At 42.5% G+C, this 22,917-nt stretch overlaps 3 protein-coding genes across 3 annotated transcripts in view; 1 reads left to right on the forward strand and 2 right to left on the reverse strand.

Moving 5' to 3' along the window:
• scap (SREBF chaperone) overlaps positions 1–3,486 on the reverse strand; it is a gene marked incomplete at its 3' end in the record, with an annotated part of 28,386 nt that extends 24,900 nt beyond the window's left edge. Inside the window, exon 1 of the mRNA XM_080857290.1 lies at positions 3,385–3,486. The remainder of the gene's footprint in view (positions 1–3,384) is intronic.
• Positions 3,487–4,198: 712 nt separating this feature from the next.
• LOC308380555 (2-iminobutanoate/2-iminopropanoate deaminase-like) lies at positions 4,199–11,573 on the forward strand. Its single transcript, XM_080857951.1, has 6 exons — positions 4,199–4,358; positions 5,662–5,767; positions 7,000–7,054; positions 7,144–7,212; positions 9,838–9,893; positions 10,535–11,573. Exons 1-6 carry the CDS (start codon positions 4,294–4,296, stop codon positions 10,595–10,597), a joined length of 414 nt encoding a protein of 137 aa, XP_080714077.1. The 5' UTR covers positions 4,199–4,293; the 3' UTR covers positions 10,598–11,573.
• A 1,291-nt stretch (positions 11,574–12,864) lies between these two features.
• On the reverse strand, positions 12,865–21,288 carry LOC308380046 (uncharacterized protein; the record flags this gene model as incomplete). The annotated part of the gene is made up of 4 exons (XM_080857330.1): positions 12,865–12,973; positions 13,145–13,240; positions 15,469–16,548; positions 21,198–21,288. 4 exons carry the CDS (start codon positions 21,286–21,288, stop codon positions 12,954–12,956), a joined length of 1,287 nt encoding a protein of 428 aa, XP_080713456.1. The 3' UTR covers positions 12,865–12,953.
• Between the last annotated feature and the right edge of the window lie 1,629 nt (positions 21,289–22,917).

The following is a 22,917-nucleotide window of genomic DNA, read 5'->3' on the forward strand; positions in this document are numbered from 1 at the left end:
TGCACGTGCGCACGCGCGCACACACACACACACACACACACACACACTGCGATAGGCTGCGATATCACCTCCCTGCATATTCCTCCTTGGAATTTACCTCCAGAGTGTCTGTTGCACACACGGCAGTCTATAAATAATCACAACACTCCCAGCATAAACACACTCTTTCAACTAACAATATGACAACACTAGAGCGCCTTCTTGTTCCAAGCCAGCCACACAGAACTACTAAACTGGCTAAAGCTCCAATACAAATGCACCAGTAAAGAAAAAGATCTGGTTGGGGTCCAGTTTAAAGGACTTCATAGGCCTACTTTGTTCACCAGGTTCAGGAAGTATTTTTCGTGATCAACACTGGGATGAAGTAATGAACACCAGTCACCAGTGGCACCACACCGTTACAGCTAATGGCGTCATAAATCAAGATCCGCTCCAGATACCAGGTGCTCACTGACTTCCTCCTCTCTGTGTTGTCAGCGAGTGAAAGGGAGAAGGAGACAGAGTCTGAAGGGACTTCTTGTGATTTTCTCTTTGTAAAACCCATGTTTCGCACCTTTATAGTGAGTCTACACAAGGATGCCAGAGGCCTTGATTTGGTAGGTACTCAATGTCTCAGTCAGTGATCTAATCCAGGATTGAGCTACTAACAACCACACAAATGAGGCTCAGGTCCATCCCTCCTCTCTTTCCACTCCCCCCCTCTCTCCCTCCCTCCCTCAGTCAGCCCGTCTCATTCTTTCCACTCTCGCCCAATGCCTCTCTTTCATTCCCTCAGTCTCCACTTTTGCCACCTGATCAGAGAAGCTTAAAGACAGACCATGACGCACAGAGAGCACAGACTCCACATCCCGCCTAAACAAACAGCAGACTGCAGAGGGGTGTGGGTGTCTTGAGTTTATGTTATTAGCAGTCCTAAACTCGAGAGTCTGTGTCAGGTTAGCGAGTTCCACAGGCACGTGCTCCTATTTACATGCAATTGAACTGGCAATGACAACAGCATAAGCAACGGGTCTGCTTGTGAACAAAGCATAATTTAAACTGTATTATTAGGGGAGGGCAATAGACGTATTACACTGCCATGTGGGAAGATTTTCAGGCACAGTCATACACAGTACAGAGGGGTCAGAATGAGGACACAGGACGCAGCCATGATGAAGTAAAGAAAACAAGCTAAAAGGAAAATATGCCTAAGGCAGAATGAAAATGTGCCATTCACTACAAAAAGCTATTTTACTACAGGCCAAATGCTAAAGAGACTACCATCCAAGAACTCATTATCAGGAATCCATTTTGCTAGTTTATCAGATAATCAGAAATAATTATCGAATGAACTGCTACTCAGTGACACTTCAATACAAGTTCCTTCATACCATGGCTTTTTTTAATTATATGGTCGTCCAAAGAGGACCATTATTACGATAATGTTACCGCTGCTCTCCCAATCTCCCCTGTGAAAAAGATGCGTAACAAGATGCATTTGACATTGATCTAATTTATCTATTCCCGCCAATTTTGCCTCGGCGGAGGTGAACAATGCATCATAACTGGCCGAATCTGTCAGTACGCTGGGACAAACCATGGAATGTCTTTGCTTGTGAGCTACTTGAAACCCCTACGCAACTTAGTGCGCACCGAGATATTCTCTAGAACGCATGTACACGTGGTGAGCATGTGCGTGTCAGCATAGACAACATACCCCCTTGTATGCACACAAAGGTTATTAGACAATCGTAAAAAGGGTTATGAAAGTTCTGTCCGTTGGTAATGGAGGCAGGACTTCACAGTGAATGCCATTAGTCATAAAGAGGTCCTTGATTTACTGACGGCTAGGACCACATACTGAACAAAAGTATGATTTTTCGCTGCCAGAATAAGCGCATCATTAGCAAATTTGCCTTACAATTTATCAGAAGTTACGGCAACGTAAGTGACTATTGGAGAAAACAAGACTATGAATATACAACAAATGTCTACTAGCCTTTGAGTGCATTCTGTTCAGACCAAGTGACAGGCAAAAGCGTGTAGAATGGTGATGCAATACCAAGGTAACAGTGAACAACAGAAAGCTACATAGTAAGCAAGCCCTTGTTTGGCATGGCTCAGATATTAAGTGAAACAACATACCCCTAAATCGTTTTAATTTGCGAGCCAGTAGACAAAAAGCTAGTAGGCAAATTATTCGTCCGCTCGTCGTGTTTTGTGCTAGTCCATAGGTGTTATGAGGCTAACGGTTAACTGTCAAGCCTGCCTGTTAACGAAGCTAGCTAGATACTAATGCAAAGTAGGTAGCGACTATTCTGTTACCATAAGCAAGCTATCCAAACAGTTAATTGTTCATTTACTTAGTAAACTGCTAGCTAGTGTTCAACAATATTAATGGACAACATTAATAAGACTCAGACGGGAGCATTTTAACTGACGGTACTGTATCGTTAACTACTTTACTACCGTTTATCTCTGAAAACTCTACTTAATGCACTGTAATATTTCCGCGATAGGCAATGTGTCCATTATCTGTTCAACTTATTCAACGGTGAACGTTACTTTATTTAACGTCGATATTAGCTAGCGCAATTAGCCTAGTCTCATTACAACTCCGTAGTTGTGAAGTACATCATCACCAAGAAAACCCTACAGAAATATTCATACAGTCCAGTATTAAATGTTTTCTAGTTGTGAATGATAATGTTAGTTATTTACATCTACCGTGTTCTTCACACCCGTCTCAAGCCAAAATCAGTAATGCTGCCATGTAAAACTGGAGCCTTCGTTAGTAAATAACATCAACGTTAGATTGTAATCCCATCACTGTTTCTGTTTGAGCTCGCGAGTTCATGACCGGTGCTGGCTCCACATCATATCATACATTGAACAGAACCCATCCTTCAAACCAGGTAAATAGTTCTGCAAGTCAATAGTCTTTAAGGTAAACGTTCGCATCTCCCAGCACATTCTGACAAGCGTTAGATTTCCCTTGACCTACGTTCACTGAATGCCAACATGAAGCAGGTACCCTGCTTGCTAAACAAGCTAGCTTGAAATCTGTAATAAACATGACAACGAGTTCTTCTCTGGATCTATTCATCAGTGGTAAGCTGCTGCTACTAGTACTGGGGCATGCTGGCTAACGTCATTAGTAACGAATGGGGCGTTTGTAGCAAAGTTGTGTTATAACGCCAAATATTCCACCTGCTTTAGCTAGCCAGAACTATTAGCAGAGCTGCTAAGTTAATTAACTGAGAGTAAACCCATGCACCACGCTCTACCTTCAGGGGGATGAAGTTAGCAGGGGCCTGAACCTACCTAGTTAGCTTCTTGAGAACAACTGGTATAACGCTAGCTAACCAATTTATCAGGGTCTCTTAATACCTAACTGTTACTTACCAAGATACATTGATCCCTCCTCTTTATCAAACACTCGTCTCCAGGTATTGTATTGTGGACGCACCATCAAGTATATTCCGCGCTAGCTCATTAGTAAAGCTGATTGCTACACTGACTGCATCATGTCAAGGCGGTACACAGAGGTAACACTACGGGCTTGTACCATAGAACACTATCCCTAGTTCAGCGCACGAAATCGTCTTGTTCTGCTCTATGGTTCCCCAGTGTTCTATTGGCTCTAAAAACCCACGTGGTTACTGATGAAGATTACGCGTTTAGCATGGCTGCCTTACCAATGAGCCTGAATTTTTATTTGTATTAGTTTTTTACCCCAAGACACTTCAACCAACCTGAAAATTGTAAACCATATATAAACCTATATGATACCATATTTATAATGATATGGGTTAATTTTTAACAAGGCATAGATGAATGTCAGTGCTACTAAAGAAGCACTGGCTAGAACAAAAATCCAGAAAGTAAGCAAGACATACTTATCCATGTTAAAATACTTTTATTAGGGAGCAAAGGCAGGGTGACAAACGTGAATCAAGAACAACTGTAGGTATTTAAAACGTACCCGCTGTATAATAATGAGCCGAATTAAATTAATCTTTTGAGGTGATGTCTAATAAAATATGTGATATCCCAACTGCGCGTTTTTCACGATTCTCCGACAAACGCCCGTGGATCCTCAGGGGTCCTTTTAAAGGAGGGACCTTTGAGCATGGCAGGCACCGTCTATGGCACTGATCTGGTCGTAACAACATGCATGCTGGTTACTTTCAGATCCTCTAGTCTATGGTATGCACGCACGGCGTACAAATTGCACGTATCAATTCAAGTAATTCATTGAACCGAAAACATTCCGGGTAGGCTGCAAACAAGTTTTGCCCATTGCCGTGAAATATGTCTGCAATTATAAGAAGAATCATCAACACCGCAAAAGCTCCTGCGGCTATTGGGCCTTACAGGTAAGAGTGTAGTAAACGTTTACACGTTACATGTTAAACATAATTTGCCGTTTTCATCATGTATTTCATTAACACACTCACGACTTGCCAAATACCTTGAAAATTCTTTATTCGTGCGTGCGATCGAAAAAATAGACAAATTATTACTACAGTGCTCTATGATATTACCGCTGACCATATTCATAGACTTTCTACATATTTCAGTGCACCTATAAACGTAGTGTATACACAGGCTAGGCTACGTATGTTAGGGAGTTTCCTTCTTCTTCCAATGACAACTCAGGGAGGAGTTTCAATGTAGATGCAGTGTCTGCCCTGAATGTGAGTATGACCAGATGTATGTATGGGCTTATTGCATAGCTGTCCTGCATCTTGCTCAAAATATGCTGTGTAATAGTGTCAACACACTTGTTTCCAGCCTTGTGTGTTACAATGTCTCGACCTACCTAGCCTGGAATACATTGCTGAGCCGAAAAGTAGCTACTAGCCTGCAGGTGGAGACATTTTTCAAGCTTTCTCCTTAAAGGTTCAGTCTCCTTAAAGGTCCAGTGGCTAAAAGTTGTGGATATTTGAGCTCAAGGGTTATTCAAATTACACCACTCCCTTCCATGCCCCTCAAGCAAGCATGTTGATTGTCTGGAATAATGTCAATCCGATCGACTTTATTTCCCATTTGCAGTGTCTGGATTGTGCATCAACACCAGCGTTATTTTCCAGCACACACACTGTGGTGCAGTGGTAAAGGGTCTGTGAAATACCAGTCCTTTACCTTTCACACTGGACAAACAGATAAAGGAACAAATGGGGAATTTAGCTGAATTTGACTAAAAGTGTCAAATCAAGTATATCAAGTATAACACTTCCCGTCTAGCTGGAGATATGCAACCATCACACGATTGGTAAACAGTTTGGCTATAGGCCTACCTTTTTGCAAGATCAGAGTACACATTAGGCTGGGCGATATGGACCATAAGTGGGATAAACATTCCACTGTAATGCCAAATTCTTGCAGAACGTGGTTGAACTGCACGAATAGTGCGTATAGGTTTTGATTTCACATTATTTAAAAAATGTTAAACAATGGACTATTTTAGTAATTATATCCATAATGTGATTCTTGAGTCCCTTCTTGTATGGACAACTGTGGACGCTTCCATTGGAGATGGTTGACATAAGGAGATGACAGGAACTTTCTGAGCTGTTTTGCAGTGGGATTGTGGGAATACAGGAAAGCGGTCAGAGGAGACGTCACCTTGATTTTCACAGTGTTATCCATTTGTCTCTGTTCTGGTTCTGCCTGTAGCCAGGGTGTGGTGGTAGATCGCACCATGTACATCTCTGGCCAGCTAGGGATGGATCCAACCTCTGGCCAGCTGGTAGCAGGTGGAGTGCAGGCCCAGACCAAACAGGTAAGGCTGTGCTCACATCACTTTGAAATAGTAGCGTACACGAACAACAATACAACATTAAAGTTAAATGATACGGTTGGCTACTCCAGTGCATTGTATGCATTATGTCAACACCAAACTGTCTCTCTGCTGAAATAAATTCAAAGAAAATGTCTGAAACAGAAACTGAATCTCCAGAAGTATTGAGAAAGGGGCCACATTTATGAAGGGTGTTTAGCCTGCGTTTTTCTGGTCAACATCTAAGCCTTAAACATAGCTTGTAGGCTAAACGGCAATGATCATCACCTGTTTAGCTGTTCACATCCAAATCGGATCACGATGATCAAGTGTTTGAAATGAATCACCTGCTGCATGCCTGTTATTCTTTTGAAATCCTATATTGCTTTATGAAATGTATGCCACTAAACTCTTGCACTGGATCGCAATGCATCCATTTTTGCCAAATGGCCAGACAACTGTATTTGACACCCGTTACACCCCATGGACTTAAAAACGTTTCCATTGTCATGTAAAGCTTAAGTATACCCCCAGCTCCAACCGGTTAAATCCACATCACCATTGGCTGTAGATGATTTTATACATTAAATGGCGTTTTGAGCCATTTTCAACCCATAAAAGGCAGATTTGTTTATTTATATTTATATATATATATATATATATATATAATACCAGCATTGATGTGTTCCATCACAGTACAATCTTATTATTATTATTATTGTGATTACTTATTTTGTCTGTTTTGTTATGGTTTGTTTATTTATTGTTCACCTGTATTATGTACCCTCAATCAGGGCATTGCTGCAAAATAGCCCTGTGCTTAGTCAATTCTCCCTGAATAAATAATGATGATGATGATGATGATGAATCATATTGTTTAGTTTACAGCTCAAAAACACATTGACGTGTATACTTAACTTATGACTAACATTTAAACTCCTCTTGGATAATCACCCTTTGTAATTTGAACACCTGATCATCGCGCGATTAGTCGATTAGTTAGAAAACACCCTTCATAAATTTGGCCCATGGTGTTTTCCCTTCGGAATTTTGAAATACTGTGAAGAACATACTTGTAAAAAACATGCATAATGCAACTAGTAAGAAGTTGCAGATGTGTTGATGAAGTAAATTAGTTTATGCAGGAAAAGCTGCTGTCTGAATGTTAAACTGTCTTCATAAGTTTAAGCTTCTGTACATCTGATGGTAATTATAATGTGTGTTTTGTTCCCAAGGCTCTCATAAATATGGGTGAGATTCTGAAGGAGGCTGGGTGTGGATATGAAAATGGTAAGAGTAAATGCTGAAATCAGCTTACAATGAACTTATTATAGTAATGTAAGAAAACAATTTGAATTATAATTTTGCCATTCTTTCAGTTGTGAAAACCACAGTTCTTCTGGCAGACATGAATGACTTCAACAATGTGAATGAAGTCTATAAACAATGTAAGTACAATATAGGAGAAGCACACCATGATATCAGCCAGACAAGGTTTTAACCATCCACATCTCAATTTCATCATCTTCAGATGACTTGTGGAACTTGTCACCACTCTTGTTTTCATCATTTGAAGTTTTACAAATGACCACTAGGTGGCAGTCAGCCCTCTTTGTATTCAGAATCTGTTAGGAAAAGAGGCGTGGGCCCAGGCAGTCATGTGGCACTTCTGAAAATCCAAATATACACAAATTGCAGGCTGGGCTTGAACAAGTTCCACTCTGATTATCTTCACTCTCACATTATGGCTGTAAAATTCCTTATAGTTGTACTAGACCATTACTGTTTACCTCATGTACATTTAACGTACGTAACCAAGTAATAACGGGTTATTACTTACAGTAAGGATTAACATAAACAAAGGCCACCTCATGTATAATAAAATACCAGTTATCTTAAATGATTCATAACCTTAACTAAAAGTTCGATTGGATATTTAGCAGTTATTGACTAACCTCATGGGTTTGAAGGTGCTCCCTGTGCAAATGATCTGTGAACATACTGGCCAAGCTTCCAGAAACATTTAGTCGAGCACATGTACACATAGCCTCCAGCAGGGGTGTTGAAGACTTTCGGGCTGAGTCCAGGCCTGTAGGAGGGTCCAGGGGCATCCTCCCCCGCTGAATGTTCTAAATTCTGCCAGCTTTTTACGCACCAGATTCACGCAATTTGAGACATGAACAGTACCCCATCCACTATACTGCACTGCTTATTTACATGAAAACACTTCTATGCTATGGGCATGGACATCACTATTGGCAGGCATGCCATTGGGGAGAGAGGGGGTCAATGGGTACAGATGACCCCGGCCCAAGGCCCAGGGCTCATGTGAAGGTCTATGATTAGTTAGCATGTGGGAGAGGAGAGCTGTTTTGCCGTGCGCAGATGGAACATGCAGTGTGATTGGAGGTCTTTGGAGATCATCTTGTCCCCTGGCCCGAACAAGACACTGCAAGCCTGCCATAAGTTACACATAGATAACATGTCATGTTAACATCAAACAGCATATGTCTTTGTTCAGTAATTCAAGATTTAGATAGGTGCTGTCTAGATATTGATTTTAAACCGGGAGGTATTAAAGTTGAGTTGAGTAACGAGTCTGAATGTTTTTTTTCCCTCTTACCGTGCCCTAGCTTAAGGGGTCAGCATCAAGAGATTACTCTTCCTCCAGCTGTAGCCTGGCCTGCACCATGTTGCCTTCATCCTTTTTCTTTTGAAAAAGCTACTTATATCAGAGCCTTCAGGCCTTCAACAACTGGTTACCGGTGCGCTCTCTGACCCAAAACGTACTTTTTTTTGACAATATCATTATTTTCAAGAGCTTTAATGCCTGATAAATGATAGATCCATGGTTATTGTTATATTATAAGATTTTTTTTTAGATCTGGGGCTATTCATAAAACATTTGGTGCTGTTGCATCATTCAGGTCAAATGACACCCATGGCCTCAGGGGTTGTTTGCTCTCATCTCTGACTGGTCTTACTGCATCCAAAAACCTGTTCTAGGAGGAGTTTGTGCCTGTTGTTCATTTTGACATTTCTATTGTATTCTCTGAATGTCACTGTCAAAACCTGAGCCAAAGACTCTAACAGATACAGTACCTTGCATAAGTATTCACCCCCTTGGATGTTTTTCCCTTTAATTGCTTTTATAAATCAATCTTGGTCAATATAAGTTGGCTTTTTTGACAAAAGAAATCACAAAAATGCCCTCTTCAATGTCAAAGTGAAAACAGATTTTTAAACAGTTATGTCAATTAAATAAAAATATGTAATGTAAATAAGTGATTGCATAAGTATTCACCCCCTTTAAAGTGACTGACCTACGAACCCGGGCAAAAGTTGTTGTATGCATAGTCTCTCCAAACTTAGCTTTAAAGCTTGTAACTCCTTCAGAGTAGTCATAGATGTCTTGGTGGCCTCTCTCACTAGTCTCCTTCTTGCACGGTCACTCAGTTTGTGAGGACGGCCTGCTCTAGGCAGATTTACACATGTGCCATAGTCCTTCCCTTTCTTTATGATGGATTTAACAGAATTCCAGGGGATGTTTAGTGCCTGAGACATTTTTTTGTATCCTTCCCCTGACTTATACTTTTCAATAACCTTTTCTCTGAGTTGCTCAGAGTGTTCTTTAGTCTTCATGGTGTAAGGGTAGCCAGGAATACTGATTACTGAATACTGACCAGTGAATGGACCTTCCAGACACATGTGTCGCTATACTACAATCACTTGAGACACATTCACTGCACACTGATCCCCATTTCACTAATTGTGAGACTTCTAGTACCAATTGGCTGGACCTCTGTTGAATAAGGTCAGTCACTTTAAAGGGGGTTAATACTTATGCAATTTATTAATTTTCATTACATATTTTTACTTAATTGACATAACTGTTTGAAAATCTGTTTTCACTTTGACATTGAAGAGGGCATTTTTGTGATTTCTTTTGTCAAAAAAGCCAACTTATATTGACCAAGATTGATTTATAAAAGCAATAAAAGGGAAAAACATCCAAGGGGGTGAATACTTATGCAAGGCACTGTATAACTAACCATGGTCTTGTTCTTTTTCAGTCTTCCAGACAAACTTCCCTGCTAGAGCGGCCTACCAGGTTGCAGGCCTTCCCAGAGTGAGTACTGCACTGGCTATGTGATGTGTCTGGTCAGGTCTCAGGATTTTTTAACTGAATATAAAACCTTTATCATTTTCTTCAACTCCTCAGAATGTCAGGCTTTAATCATGAATTTGTCATTCAGTACCTAATTCATTTGAATATGTTGCCCTGTACTGCCTGCATGCAGCATATCCAATTACCCACTGTAGGTATGGGGTTCATTGAGTTCACTGGTGTTGGGGAGCCTACATTTGTGGGCAATCATAGCTTCATAGTGTAGTGTCTATGGGTTCTTCTTAAGAGATGAGTCAGCAGTATTGTTTTAGAGTTATTGTGATACATGCTAAGCTGGTATTACACATACTATGGTACAACTGGTACAACTGGAGGGGATGTCGCCATTCACACTGACAGGCACGTTAGCAGTAGACAGATATCATAAAATGAACATAACACACATGAACTGATTAGCAATTACACACACTTCGAAGGGATACACAAGGGATACACAACCTGACCCTACAGCACAAACAACACAACACCCGCTGCATGCTGGGAGGCCACGTCCAGAAGTTCTGTTAGCCCACCTCCAGCACACTACACTAGCCACAAATGTAAAGAATCTATATAAACTGCTGACTCTCCTTTCTCGACAGGGTGGACTAGTCGAGATCGAAGCAGTAGCCGTCCTTGGCCCCATTACTGATGCATCTGCCTGAGAAACCTCACAGACTCTTCAGCTCTTCAACTGGACAGAAATCCACATCTCCAAATGTGTCCTGAAGCTTGGATATTCTATTTCCTCCATTTATATATAGATTAATTATGTACTAATCATAAAGGGATTAGAGTTGTGGGTTTTGATTAGACCACGTGAGGTCATCCAGGACGCCACTAGGATCTGGGCTTGATCACCAGGCTGCTTTCACTCTCCTCATTAACTCTTAATGAGCAGCGTTTGGGGCCACTCTCCTGATAACAGCTGCCTGTTTTGTTTTCCTCCGCTTCATATTTCAGTATTGTGCTGAATGAAGGCTCGTGCCTCACAGTACCTGCGGCTTCTCGCTGTAATCGTGGCTCACTGGTGTCTTAGGGCCTTCCTAAAACCACCCTCTACCACCCTACCCACTTCCACTCTGTTTGCACATTCACTTTGAGGGTCCGCCATATTATCAAGTGCCATCTACTCGTCAGTTGTATTTCTGGTAGTATTTGTTAATTAAAGAACATATCATAGAACATAATACAGGATATCAGTAAAAACTGAAACTAGCAGGAAAAACAGTCAAACACTGAGAATCAAATAGAAGTAGATCTTCATAATACATGTTTGGGTCTACATATGGAAACGTTAATGTAAATAAAACATGAAATGCAGCTCCACACATGCAACGAAAGGAGTACATTTTCAATGAAAACAACTCTGACATCAGTGTCCTTTTTCCATTGAGGGCATCCCAAAGCTGGATGCTGTATTACATCCTTCCCCTTCATTAAGAGTGCCCTCTGTATCTGCAAACAGACTACACTTCGTGACAGAGTGGGAGTTGGGAGGGTCCGGTTTGGGAAAGGCCCCTGGTTTAGCTAGTTTAACATAACTGCTCACATTCTCATTCAAATCACAGAATTCGACTTGTTGTGAAGTAATCAACTGTCACATCTGAATTTGTTTACTTGATTAAACTTAGATTTTCTTTACCCAGGACTAAAGCATTTGGACAATGTGGGAAAATGTTGCTCTATTTTTGAATATCAATACAACTGTCTAAAAATAACTGGAGTCTTGTTTATTAGTAACAGCAACTTTATTCTGTACACTAAGAAGCTAGTGTGAAAGCCCAGAGATGAGTATATTTCAGATGACACTTGATCTCTGCATGTAAAACACAACAGTGGGGGAAAGCCCTTGTTTCTGCTTTTACAGGCATACATGAATATGGTCTAAATTCACAGTAAGAAAAGGTACGCAGAAGCCTATGAAAGGTGTGCAGGTCTGATGCAAAAACAAGAATGTGAAGAACTTCTTGAGACTTTTACAACATTGGTCCATGATTTGAGCTGATACAGTATCTGAACAGAGCACTGGGTAGTTTATGTTGTTGGAGTGCAGCACATCAAAAGAGACTGAATCCTTAGATCCAGACAGTTGTATGTTTATAGTTGGAAGACCATGGCTGATTTCCAACAATCCCTGCTATGTTTTGTGATGGCAATTTTCTGAAAACAAACAAATCCCAAATTTGCTCTAATGGGTCAGCCATACAAAATGCAATCTACCTTCAATATCCAAAATGTTTCTCTGCATAGATAAACAGAGACACATATTCAACATACTTAGCCAAAAAGAGGAGAATACAAAAAGTATTAACATGCAACAACAAATTAATTAATCTTCAAGAATGATTAAGAGTAAGAGTACCCTCCCCACCCAAAGAAAAAAAGAGTTGAACTTTATTGACATTCCACATTAGCAGGATTTAGAATAATATGCTGCGTTCACAAAGGCAAAGTTACCTCCTTGGACCCGGCCTCTCATGCATAGTGCCAGAACACATTCTGTTTTTCACAGTTGTTACATTTTTGGTTTGTTTTCCTCACATACAATGACAATGAGTGAAGTAGTACTGGGCCTATGTTACACACTCACAAACCACTGCGCAGAAACTCACTAGAACCACCTGATGATGTGTGTGGGTCTATGTATGTATGGGGAAATCCACCTTCACTTTCTATTTCCCACAAAAACCTGGAGTGAAGTGATTTTTTCCATGGTTAGGCCTCCATTTTGCCTCTTTATGCCATTTTGAAATGGCTATTTCCCTTTGAAAAAGCTCAGGTGGCTCGAGGCACTTTCATCAGCTTTCAAAAACATTGCTAATACAAGTACATATTTACAAATGGGAGAACCTCCACTGCTCCAGATTTACAGGTAATAAAAGGCACCATGGTGTCAGATTAGTAATTAAGCCATTTCTGACAAATGGTCTGCATATCGTTAGGGGTGTCTGTGTGTGTGTGTAAACGTATTCATTTATTCTTTGGGCTACACGTCAACCATGTTTACTGTAGTGTCCTCTACTTCTCTGCACTGGCAGCTGAAAGACAATTAAAACAAAATTGATGTGAATCACCTGAAAAGGGCACACAAAATGTTTGAACAGTATATGTTGTGTTTAAATTATGCTCTGTAAAAGTGGCACAGCCCCCTCTCAGGCTTAAAGAGTTAGGGGATCATTGCAGTGAGTTATGCTAGAGGCTTCTCTCACCAGGGGTCTCTTCAGTCTTGGGGATTTCTGCTGGCTCGTCCACTTTGGCCACCTCACTTCCTGTCTCTTGCGAGACCACAGGCTCCACCACGTCCCCTAGAAACAGAACCAACAGACAGGAAGTCAGTTGCTGGCATTCCCATGAGGGGTTACATGTGAGACATTCCATTAGCCTGACAGGAGGCCGAAGGTGGGGGGTGGCATGCTGAATATAACACAGCTGATCAGTGAGACAAGTAGCTGCACACAGAAAGTCCTCAAATAGAACAATTAGAAGTTCCTGATGTACGGGAACAACTTGTTTCAGTTGAGCTGGTTTGGTGAACTCAGTCCCTGGATCTCTTCTTAAGACATATGCAAACACCCCAGCCCTTGGCTGACTGGGAGGGACACAGCCCCTATAGAGTCTATGCGTTAGGGAGAGTGAGTTGTGGCGTTATGCAACGCCCCTTCTGCACGTGCCGGCTGGAGAGGCCTCTCTGCCCAAAAGTACAGTATGTTCTTTCAATGTTTGTAAAGTACTGTTGACCACCAGTTTAAATCAATATGCTGCTGCTTTAAGGCGCTCTGACTTTTATCAGTATGTGTCAGTACTATGAAGTATTTAATTTAATTCTGTTTTATGAAAATGAGTCAGTCAATGGTGAATAATGGCAATGTTACATCTGCACATACACAAGGAATACAGTCTACAGGAACTGTTTTTTAATAACCCTGCTTCATCACTTTCCAGTGGCGTTCCAAGTTGGAGCCCAGAGTGGGTGGATGTTTCAGTGTAATTGGGTCTTTTCCCCTTGGGCCTGTATGAAAATAGAAAACTGTTCTCTTTGCCTTCACCTCATGGGAGGTACCTTGCCAAGTGATACAAGAACATGATCACACTTCAGACTCACTGGAACTGGAAAGTCCTGATTTTAAAGCTCGGCCAATTTGTGCTTGAGGGCGTTTAGGGGGGTCTCCCTCCTTAATGGGTCAGTATAGGGGGTGTTAGTAGAGGTAATATTATGGCATAGGCATTATCATGAACAAATCACGAATATGCCATTTGAGTAAATATATTTATCCATAGTTCTATTTTACTGCCTCGGTGGACAACTCTATGGGGATCTGATCTCAGGAAAATCTGTGCGTATAAAGCATATATGTTTTCTTGGCACATCTATAAGTATTGCAGCTTGTTGGGTCACAATAGGCTTGATTATTTCCCACCCCGTCCCAACCACGCAGAGCGGGACAAGGTTGATTTGCATAGAAGCTGCTGAGCAGTGGATACACACACATCTTATGTAATCTGAGGCAATAGTGCATAAGTTTACAGTGGTCCTTGGCAGGGCACAAAGAGAGAAAGACACGGCAGAGTGTGTGTATGTGTGTCTACATATGTGTGTGTTTGTGTGTTTGTGTGTGTGTGTGTGTGTGTGCGCACATGTCTGAGAGAGCCTGTTGTAAAAGACAACAGGGTCTACGGAAGAGAGTGACACACTCCACTGTAGTATTCTAGTGCTTTGTGAGGCTGCTTTGTCTCCCAACAGTGTTAAATGTGCTGTTCAATGTTACAACAACATCTATTCTGTTCATCACCGAGACTACACAAATCAAAAGGACACTTTGTGTGGACGGTTTCAGCCGTTGCAAAGTTATTTATGAAACCGGGAAGGACTGGCCCATTTACATTGAGAGGTCAATGTATGTTCTGTGCTAAATTCCTTGTCCTGCTGAGCTCTCACTTGTCTGTTATGATGCTGAAATGAGTGATCAGGATCATACCGAGTGTGTGTATATGTGTACCGTCACAAGATCTAGTCAGAGGAAACGGGATGTTTCAAAGCATACCTCTACCATTGCTAGTTGTTTGAGACAGGAATGAGTGTGTTTAGCAGAACACCTCAACTCAATCCCACAAAGGGCCCAGTTCTATTTCGTGGACCCTAGGGGCCATTGTAAGAGTGGGTAAGAGGTGGATAAGGCCTGCAGCCTTAATCATGTTTTACTACAAATTACAACAGGCTTGCCCAAGCACAGTCTTATCACATCTATTCAGACAATTAATATAGCATTATCACAACATCTTAGCTATTTTGTACGATGCCAACACAGCCATCTCTGGTCAGGTTAAGGGGTGACATAAGCCAGCATTACCAGACTGACCACCTGAAATGGTGGACTGTTAACTTGAAATTCTTACAAGGCAACTTGGGAATGGTGGCACCAAAAACTGTCCCACAGTGAATACCTGCAAGTGGCCTAGCTATTCTGGTGGGGCAGCATTAGTCAGGGATGTTCATTGTCTACATAAGGATAAAAGTGTAACGTTTATGGCATACCCTCAGGGGCTGCAGCCGGAGCGGCTGCAGGTGTGACGGACTCCACTGGGGCGGCCACTGGGGTCTCCTCTACTTTGACTGGCTCGGGGACACTGGCTTCAGCTACAGGGGCTGCTGCAGGGGCCTCCTCAGATGCAGCAACAGGTTCTGGGGCTGGTTCTTTGGTCTCCTCTGCAGCAACTGGAGTGGGTGCAGCCACAGGTTCTGCAGGTGCTGCTACTTCGACAGGGGCCGCAGGCTCTTCTGGAGCAGCGGGAGCGGCCACTGTTGGCTCTTCAGCAGGTACTGCTGCAGTTTCAGTAGGAGCTGCAGCTTCAGTAGGAGGTGCAGCTTCAGCGGGGGCAGCAGCTACAACAGGGGCAGTTTCAACGGGGGCAGCCTCCGCAACAGGGGCAGCCTCGACGACAGGGGCAGCCTCGACGACAGGGGCAGCCTCGACGACAGGGGCAGCCTCGACGACAGGGGCAGCCTCGACGACAGGGGCAGCCTCAATGACAGGGGCAGCCTCGACGACAGGGGCTGCCTCAGCAACAGGGGCAGCCTCGACGACAGGGGCTGCCTCAGCGACAGGGGCAGCCTCAGCGACAGGGGCAGCCTCAGCGACAGGGGCAGCTTCAGCGACAGGGGCAGCTTCAGTGACAGGGGCAGCCTCAGCGACAGGGGCAGCTTCCTCAGCTGGCACGGTTTCTACAGGTGCTACATCCTCTACAGGGGCTGCAGCTTCTACTGGAGCCGCTGCCTCCACTGCCTCAGTTATCTCAACGGCAGCTGGAGCCTCAGCAGCTGCCTCCAAAGCCTCCACAGCCACCTCAGCCTCTACAGTCCAGGCAGCCACAGCCCCAGTATCAGGGCTTCCAATGGTGGCGGGTTCGACAGGAGGCTCAGTCACAGGCTCTGGTTCTGCGGGAGCAGCAGGGGCTGCCTCCTCCACCACCATAAGCTCTGTGGCTTCATAGGCCTGGGACACCGGCTCCTCCATGGCCCCAGGCAGCAGCTCATCCGGTAGTGCGCTTTGAACTGGCAGCTGCATCTGATCCGCAATGGTCTCTGTGTCCTCTGCAATGATTCCATTACGGGTAGCTAGAATAGGGGAAAAGGACAAATTAAATGATAAGTGGTTTACAAAAGATGAGATTAAATGACATCAGTCATACAAGCTTGCGGGAAAGTAAAAAAAAAAAAAACACACACATTGATTGAACTAACCAGATTCTTTTTAGTAATTTAGTATTTGGCAACCCTTGGAGGAGGGCATACACACACACACACATGTCTGGTGGGACTGAATAGATCGCTTAGTATCAGTGAGAGTAATAAGGTGTCAGAAAGCCATCACGGTGTTTGTAAGGCTGTTGTCACGCAGGTGACCCCCCAAGTGTTTGTTAGAAATTACTCGAACCATGAGATCACATGCTCAGGTCATAAATGTGAGCTCGTCATGACAACAGGAAACACTAAATCACCTTTTAAAAAGTAATTGCTGAGACAATGGCAGCTAAGGCAAACACATCCTTAGGACTGCCCAACACAAATCCTCATGACAACGCCTGTTAGACCACTGGTGAGGTTAATATTTATCTTTTGAAAAGAATGCTCTGGATTGAATTATTACCCAAGCATTTAGTAACTCTCATGCTCATTTTACTGGAATCACAGATCGTGTTCAACACAAACATTAGTGAAAGTGGATCAGTGCCTGTAGGCACAGGCTTGAGAACCCTCTCGTTAACCCTCTATTAACTACTAGAGAATCTAGTTAATCTACTAGAGAATCTAGTTAATCCATAAGAAATAAAGAACCCCATGCTGTTTTATTCCACATTACATTAACATATCCATGGGCAAGAATGGCTCAAACAGTGTTCAACAGTTTTAGGTGCAGGTTGATTAGGCATAGGTGAAATATAGACAACACAAGTCAAATGTCATTGTGTCTACGGCTCTATCAAAATGCCATGGTTTCCTCTACTTTAGGATTGGGACTATGCCCGATACCAGGTTCATGAAACTAAATTGTGTTTTTATAACCTGAGGTAGAAAGAGACTGTGGCATAAATACTTTACCACAGGCAAACCACTTTACTTAATCAGGCCAAACTGAGAGGAAATTATGCACAAAATTGGACCACTGGTTCGTTAACTAAATGAGACAATGAAAGAAACGGTATAGGGTATGGCTACATCTGATAATTATAATTAATATCCTCCAAAAAATCTTCCCCTAACTAGCCATGTCCTAGCCAAAGCAGAGCAAAGTGTAATCTAAAAAACGACCAGACAAAAGACCTTGTCTCCTACAGTCCACCTCAGTCAAGGCCTGTACAAAACCATGAAATGCCTCAAGCCATGCATAGAATGTGAATTCAAAACAAATATCCTTTTTCCGTGGCTGGAAATGTGATTTACTGAGACGTGCATGTTTTTGTAAACCCTGGGAGGGGATCTGACCAACACTCACGGTCTGCGCTCTTCTACAACACCCTATGCGGCTTCAACATGTCCATTGTCTGAAAAAAAAAATATTCAAACTCCTCAAGGAGTGAACCTGAAGTGTCCACTAGATAAGGGGATATATATACCTGAAAAGTGTATTATAACCAACAAGGCCAGTGAGTCACTGCTCCCCAGTGGCACAGTTTATCCCATCAAAACTGGCTCAGGCGGCTGACTGTTGATTTCTGTGTAAACCTGCCGTATTTGAAACAATATGAGCGATTTGGGCATCATGCACGCTTGGTGAGTCTCAAATGTTCAAATTAAACGCCTTTCCTCTGCTGATGCCCCCAACTTCCTGATTCTGAATGTGGGACCATTCCAAGGCATGAGAGAGAGGGAGCAGTGACTGGAAAGGAATGTGATGGCCCAGCACAAACCACCAAAAGTGGGGCAACACAAAGCAAACAGCCAGTGTCCTTCGCAGAGCCCCGAAAATGAACAGCGTGTGATGTTGATGCTTCACGGGACTGATCTCTCAAAACACAGCGAGACGTGTGCTTCTTCCAGGGCAAACGCGATTTGTGGCGTCGGCTCTGAATGAGGCTCCTGTGGCATCTCATGATCCAGGGGAGTGTGGGGCTGTGCACATGGAAATGCTTGCTTTAGTTTAACTTAAAGTGTGTGGTGCGGGGGGGAGGGAGCAGGTCATGGAGCACACCTGGCTCAGATTACCACTTTGGGTCACGTGGCTTGGTGGGAGCTGAAAGAGACTTTCAAGCTGGAGGCTGTGTGCATGTCCACACATATGCTGATATACATACATACGGGCACTCGCATACAAAACATATATTTCCCTGCTATTGTGCATATTTCCTGTAAAAAATATGGGTCTTTAATGACATTTACCATCTAAGATTCATCATCATACAATTCCATACCCTAATTTGTATCATCACCACCATCTCTGGAGGTAAAGCATCGTGTTTTCTGATGGCATGATATGGGCCCCGCAGGCAGACGGAGAGGCTGTTACTGCCCAACACTGGCATGAGAAAAAAAGACAGAACGGGACAGAGCCCCTCTCACAGCAGACCACTGGGGCCGGATGATTTGTGTGTCAACATGAAAAATGGCCAAGGATGACAGAGAACCCAGTCAAAACAGTCCCAGGATGAGGGAGGAGGGGCACTGTAATGCTGGATGCAGGACAGTGACTGAGTACAATATATCACTCTCTCTCCCCATGGTGCCTTAACAGGACAACATGGCTCAGTGTAGGCAGTGATAGTGACGTAAGCCTCTCACACAAGCATCTCTACATGTCCAGGTGACCAGTGCTCAATGCCCAGACAAAGAAGAAGGCTAGCCATGGTTTAAGTGGTGCCAGAGGCTAGCCACGACTGATACCAATCACGTCTGCTTCTGCTTTCATCCAGTCTCCAGAGAAAGACATGCCGAACTGGGGGCGGCTTTTTTTTTTTTGGAGCTGTTGCTTAACAATACCAAGCTACTCCAGTTCATTTTTGCCTGAAGAAAATATCTACGTCAATAGATTCTCATTTGCCTTTGAACATTGGGCAGTATAGTTTTCTTCAACACCTCAAAGACAAGCAAAGTGAGGATAAATGAAACTGAGTGATATAACTGACGTACAGAATTTAAGTCCTACCACAACTCTCTGAACAAACAAGAACGTCAAGTAAAGCAGGGCTATCCAAACCCAAAGACTTGCCAAAAAGCCTAGACAGCAGGCACACTCTGTACGTTAAAGCATTACATAACTTTGCCTCAGCTGGGGAGTGTGCTGCTGGAGCAATGTGATGCAAGGGCAATGAATGGACAATATGTGGCCTATATGTGTAAGTGTGTATGTGTGGGAGTGTGTGTGGGTGTATATGTGTATGTGTATGTGTATGTGTGTGTGTGTGTGTGTGTGTGTGTGTGTGTCAGAGAGATAGAAAGAAAGAGTAACAACTTGTTCATGCAAAGCTAAACAAATGGCCAACACCAGTTTACACACATGACAAAGGATGGGGGGGGGGGGGGGCATACAGAGTCTCTTTTCTATGTTATCTGTGGAATGCAAGAAGTAGGTGTTTGTTTTTTTCTCGTCTTGCAGTGTAGGAACCCTGCCCCCCAGACCTGCATGTGTTGAGAGCGCATGTGGCGTGGCATGTATGTGATGTGTCAATGTCTCCAATGTTATATTCACCACCTGATTTTGTTAATTACAATATGTTTATTTTTAGAATAATTTACCATGTGAATGTAGGTTCCCTTGCTCATCACTGATCAAACAAGCTAAGCTGGTATGCAGCCTTTATGACTCCAGTATCTCCACTTCATTGTGTTCTAGTGCATTGTTTTCCCCTTCTTCTATAGAAACAGCACAAGTCCTAGTCATTAGTCATTAGTCCTGTCAAACAGGTGTGCTTAGAACAAACTGCTTCCAGGAGTCATAATGATGAACTCACTGAAGTGTAAGACCTATCCCTATTAAACCATTTCACTGATTGGACAAGGGAAAAGCAGTTCTGCATTCTTGCCCTGGGGGTGCAGATGTTCTTGTTGGCCATACACATTAGTTTTCAAATTCATCAGAGCAACAATCGTCCAGACATGTACTGAAGTCAGTTTTTATATCTCCACACCACTGTCACACACAAGCCCTGAATAACAGGCTACTGATTAAAAATCAGTGGAGGGCAAGTTATAAGTTAATACAATGTTCTGATTTGTCATGCATCAGTAACCAGTCTCTTCCCTGTTGCACCTACAATTCCCTGAAGATGAACAAAAGATTTCAAGTGTGTGTCATATTTCCTTCATGTCCTGCCTCAGGTTTGAGTTACAATCAATCAAATCTGGGACAGGAACACTATGTTCTCATACTTTAAAATTGTACGTAAAAATCAGATCAATTAAAATATGATGAATCTTAACATTTCTCTTAAGCCCCTTGTTATCAGATCACGTTACATAATCGATATCCCAAATGTGTTGCATAAAACAATACATACAATATACAGTATAGTAGTGGTTATATTACAAACTTTGCACAAAGCGTGTCCTTGTAATGCACTCATTTTCTTCACTCACCAATTAAACGTCAGTATTAAAGCATTTTATATTTAAAACTTCAGAAATACAAAACAAAACAGGCCAGATTCACATTAAAGCTGCTGAACTGAATTAACAGATTTCATGAGTGATCGTGGGCTGAGAAATGTATAAAACGCGCTAGGAAATGTAGGCCTATACGACGTGGACAAAATGTACAGAGTGTTACTTACCGAAAGTTGTGTCTCCATTACTTTCTTCGGGTTTGGTGCCTGGTCTTTTTTCTTGGTCTACGGTCTGAGAGCTGGAAGAGGAACACCCCATTTTGTTCTATGCACAAAGAGCCGAAACAACTGGTGGCTATAATATAAAACGTAAGGAACTTAAGGAACACCCTTGTTCTTTTACAAATTAAACTGCAATGCCAGCGTCGGATTCGTGCAATACACCGAGCTACTCGATTTCTAGGAGTAGAGGCAGCGCAGCATATCTCCCTGTTGGTTGTGTGTTAATGCATGACCCTCCAGTCTCATTCATGCCCTAGACAACGATGCGTTGTGAGCTCTGACCACACACACAGTGAGAGTGGAGTGAAGAAGACGCTTTAAAACTGGCAAACTGTTGACCAGCGTGTGGAAAAAAGACTGCTTGTGAGCATGCGTGGACAAGTCAATTGTAGAAGCCTCGCTATTTGTCTTTGGAGTGATTGAATCCGCCTGGTGGTGATGGTGATGCTCGCTCAAACAAGTATCACGCGTAATGAGTGAAAGTGCAGGAATGGTTATGAATTAAAAAAAAAAATTGTGAAGACAAACATTTGTAGTCTAGCTGAAAATAAATGAATTACAATTAAGTATCCAGCTCTCTGTCTCCTTGCATCAACAAGTTGTTTTTCTCACCACAAGATAGGCCTCCTTGTACGTATTTGTATGCACACATACATGCTGGTATGTCAGTTGGGTTTCAGGGTCGATGTGCTTTTTATGATTAATTATTCACCTAATAACAACACCATACATGCAGGTATAAAAAGACAAATGCAAATGTTAGCCATGGATGTTTTCGCGTTAGCTGTCTAATGGGTATATGTCGCCATCTATCGGCAGAGCATGAGTAGAATGACAGTTTCTGCTGGTATTTGACATAGGTCTTGTTCGTGACAAGGGCTCTCATATAAGGCATATCCTAGTCGGGAAAGTGTTTAAGTGTCAAAGTTTTGTAAGTGTATCTTGGTGATGGGGCTGGAGTGTGTAGTTCGGCCCATTTATAACAGTCTTTCAGCAATTGGTCTCCTTAAATATATATGTTATTTTACCTTTAAGTCTATTAGTTTTAAAGAACGAGCAAGAAACCTGAACGCCTGAAAGCTGCATTAGACAGGCTGTTGAAATGGTAGACCCCTCAGTATCAAAACCTGAAATGTATCATGTGCCTTTATCCTTGTGCACAAGACAAGCTTGCACTATTTTCCACTGTGCAAAGGCCTATCGCCTCGGCTATTCATCTTGAGCACAAAAGTGGCTGTACTAGGCCTAATTACAAAAGTAGATCTTTTAAGATATTGAGCTGCCAAATCAGGCCAGATTATCTTTTTGCTCAAATAAGATGTACACTGTTAAGATTCTAAAAAAATAATATTGTAAAGGCCTACTCAAAACCATGATATTATGACATCATGATATTTTCACAAGATATACATTGTGCAGTTAGGATGGTAACTTCAGCACATTAGTTATAATTTACATTCTCATGGTTTTCCTGGGCTCTTAAATGGCTTACCAGAAACATTCTTCCACTATGTTTTGCCTTTGCAAATGAATGTCTAGCAATATCTGTACATGTGCAACACTGCCTACAGGTTTCCTTATTAAACACAATGTCTTGAGTCAGACTGCATTTTTACGGAAACATCACTCCCCTGACCACATTTACACCCTAATTAATAGCTTTAAG

The sequence above is a fragment of the Sprattus sprattus genome, assembly GCF_963457725.1.
Source record: "Sprattus sprattus genome assembly, chromosome: 19".
In the NCBI taxonomy this organism is placed as follows: Eukaryota; Metazoa; Chordata; class Actinopteri; order Clupeiformes; family Clupeidae; genus Sprattus; species Sprattus sprattus.

What these genes read in the sequence shown, in the direction of transcription:
- LOC308380555 (XM_080857951.1), top strand. Translation starts at nt 4,294, where the DNA reads ATGTCTGCAATTATAAGAAGAATCATCAACACCGCAAAAGCTCCTGCG. An exon ending in TGCAGGCCCAGACCAAACAG is followed by an intron (nt 5,768 to 6,999) that starts GTAAGGCTGTGC and finishes TTTGTTCCCAAG; the next exon opens with GCTCTCATAAATATGGGTGA. An exon ending in TGGGTGTGGATATGAAAATG is followed by an intron (nt 7,055 to 7,143) that starts GTAAGAGTAAAT and finishes CCATTCTTTCAG; the next exon opens with TTGTGAAAACCACAGTTCTT.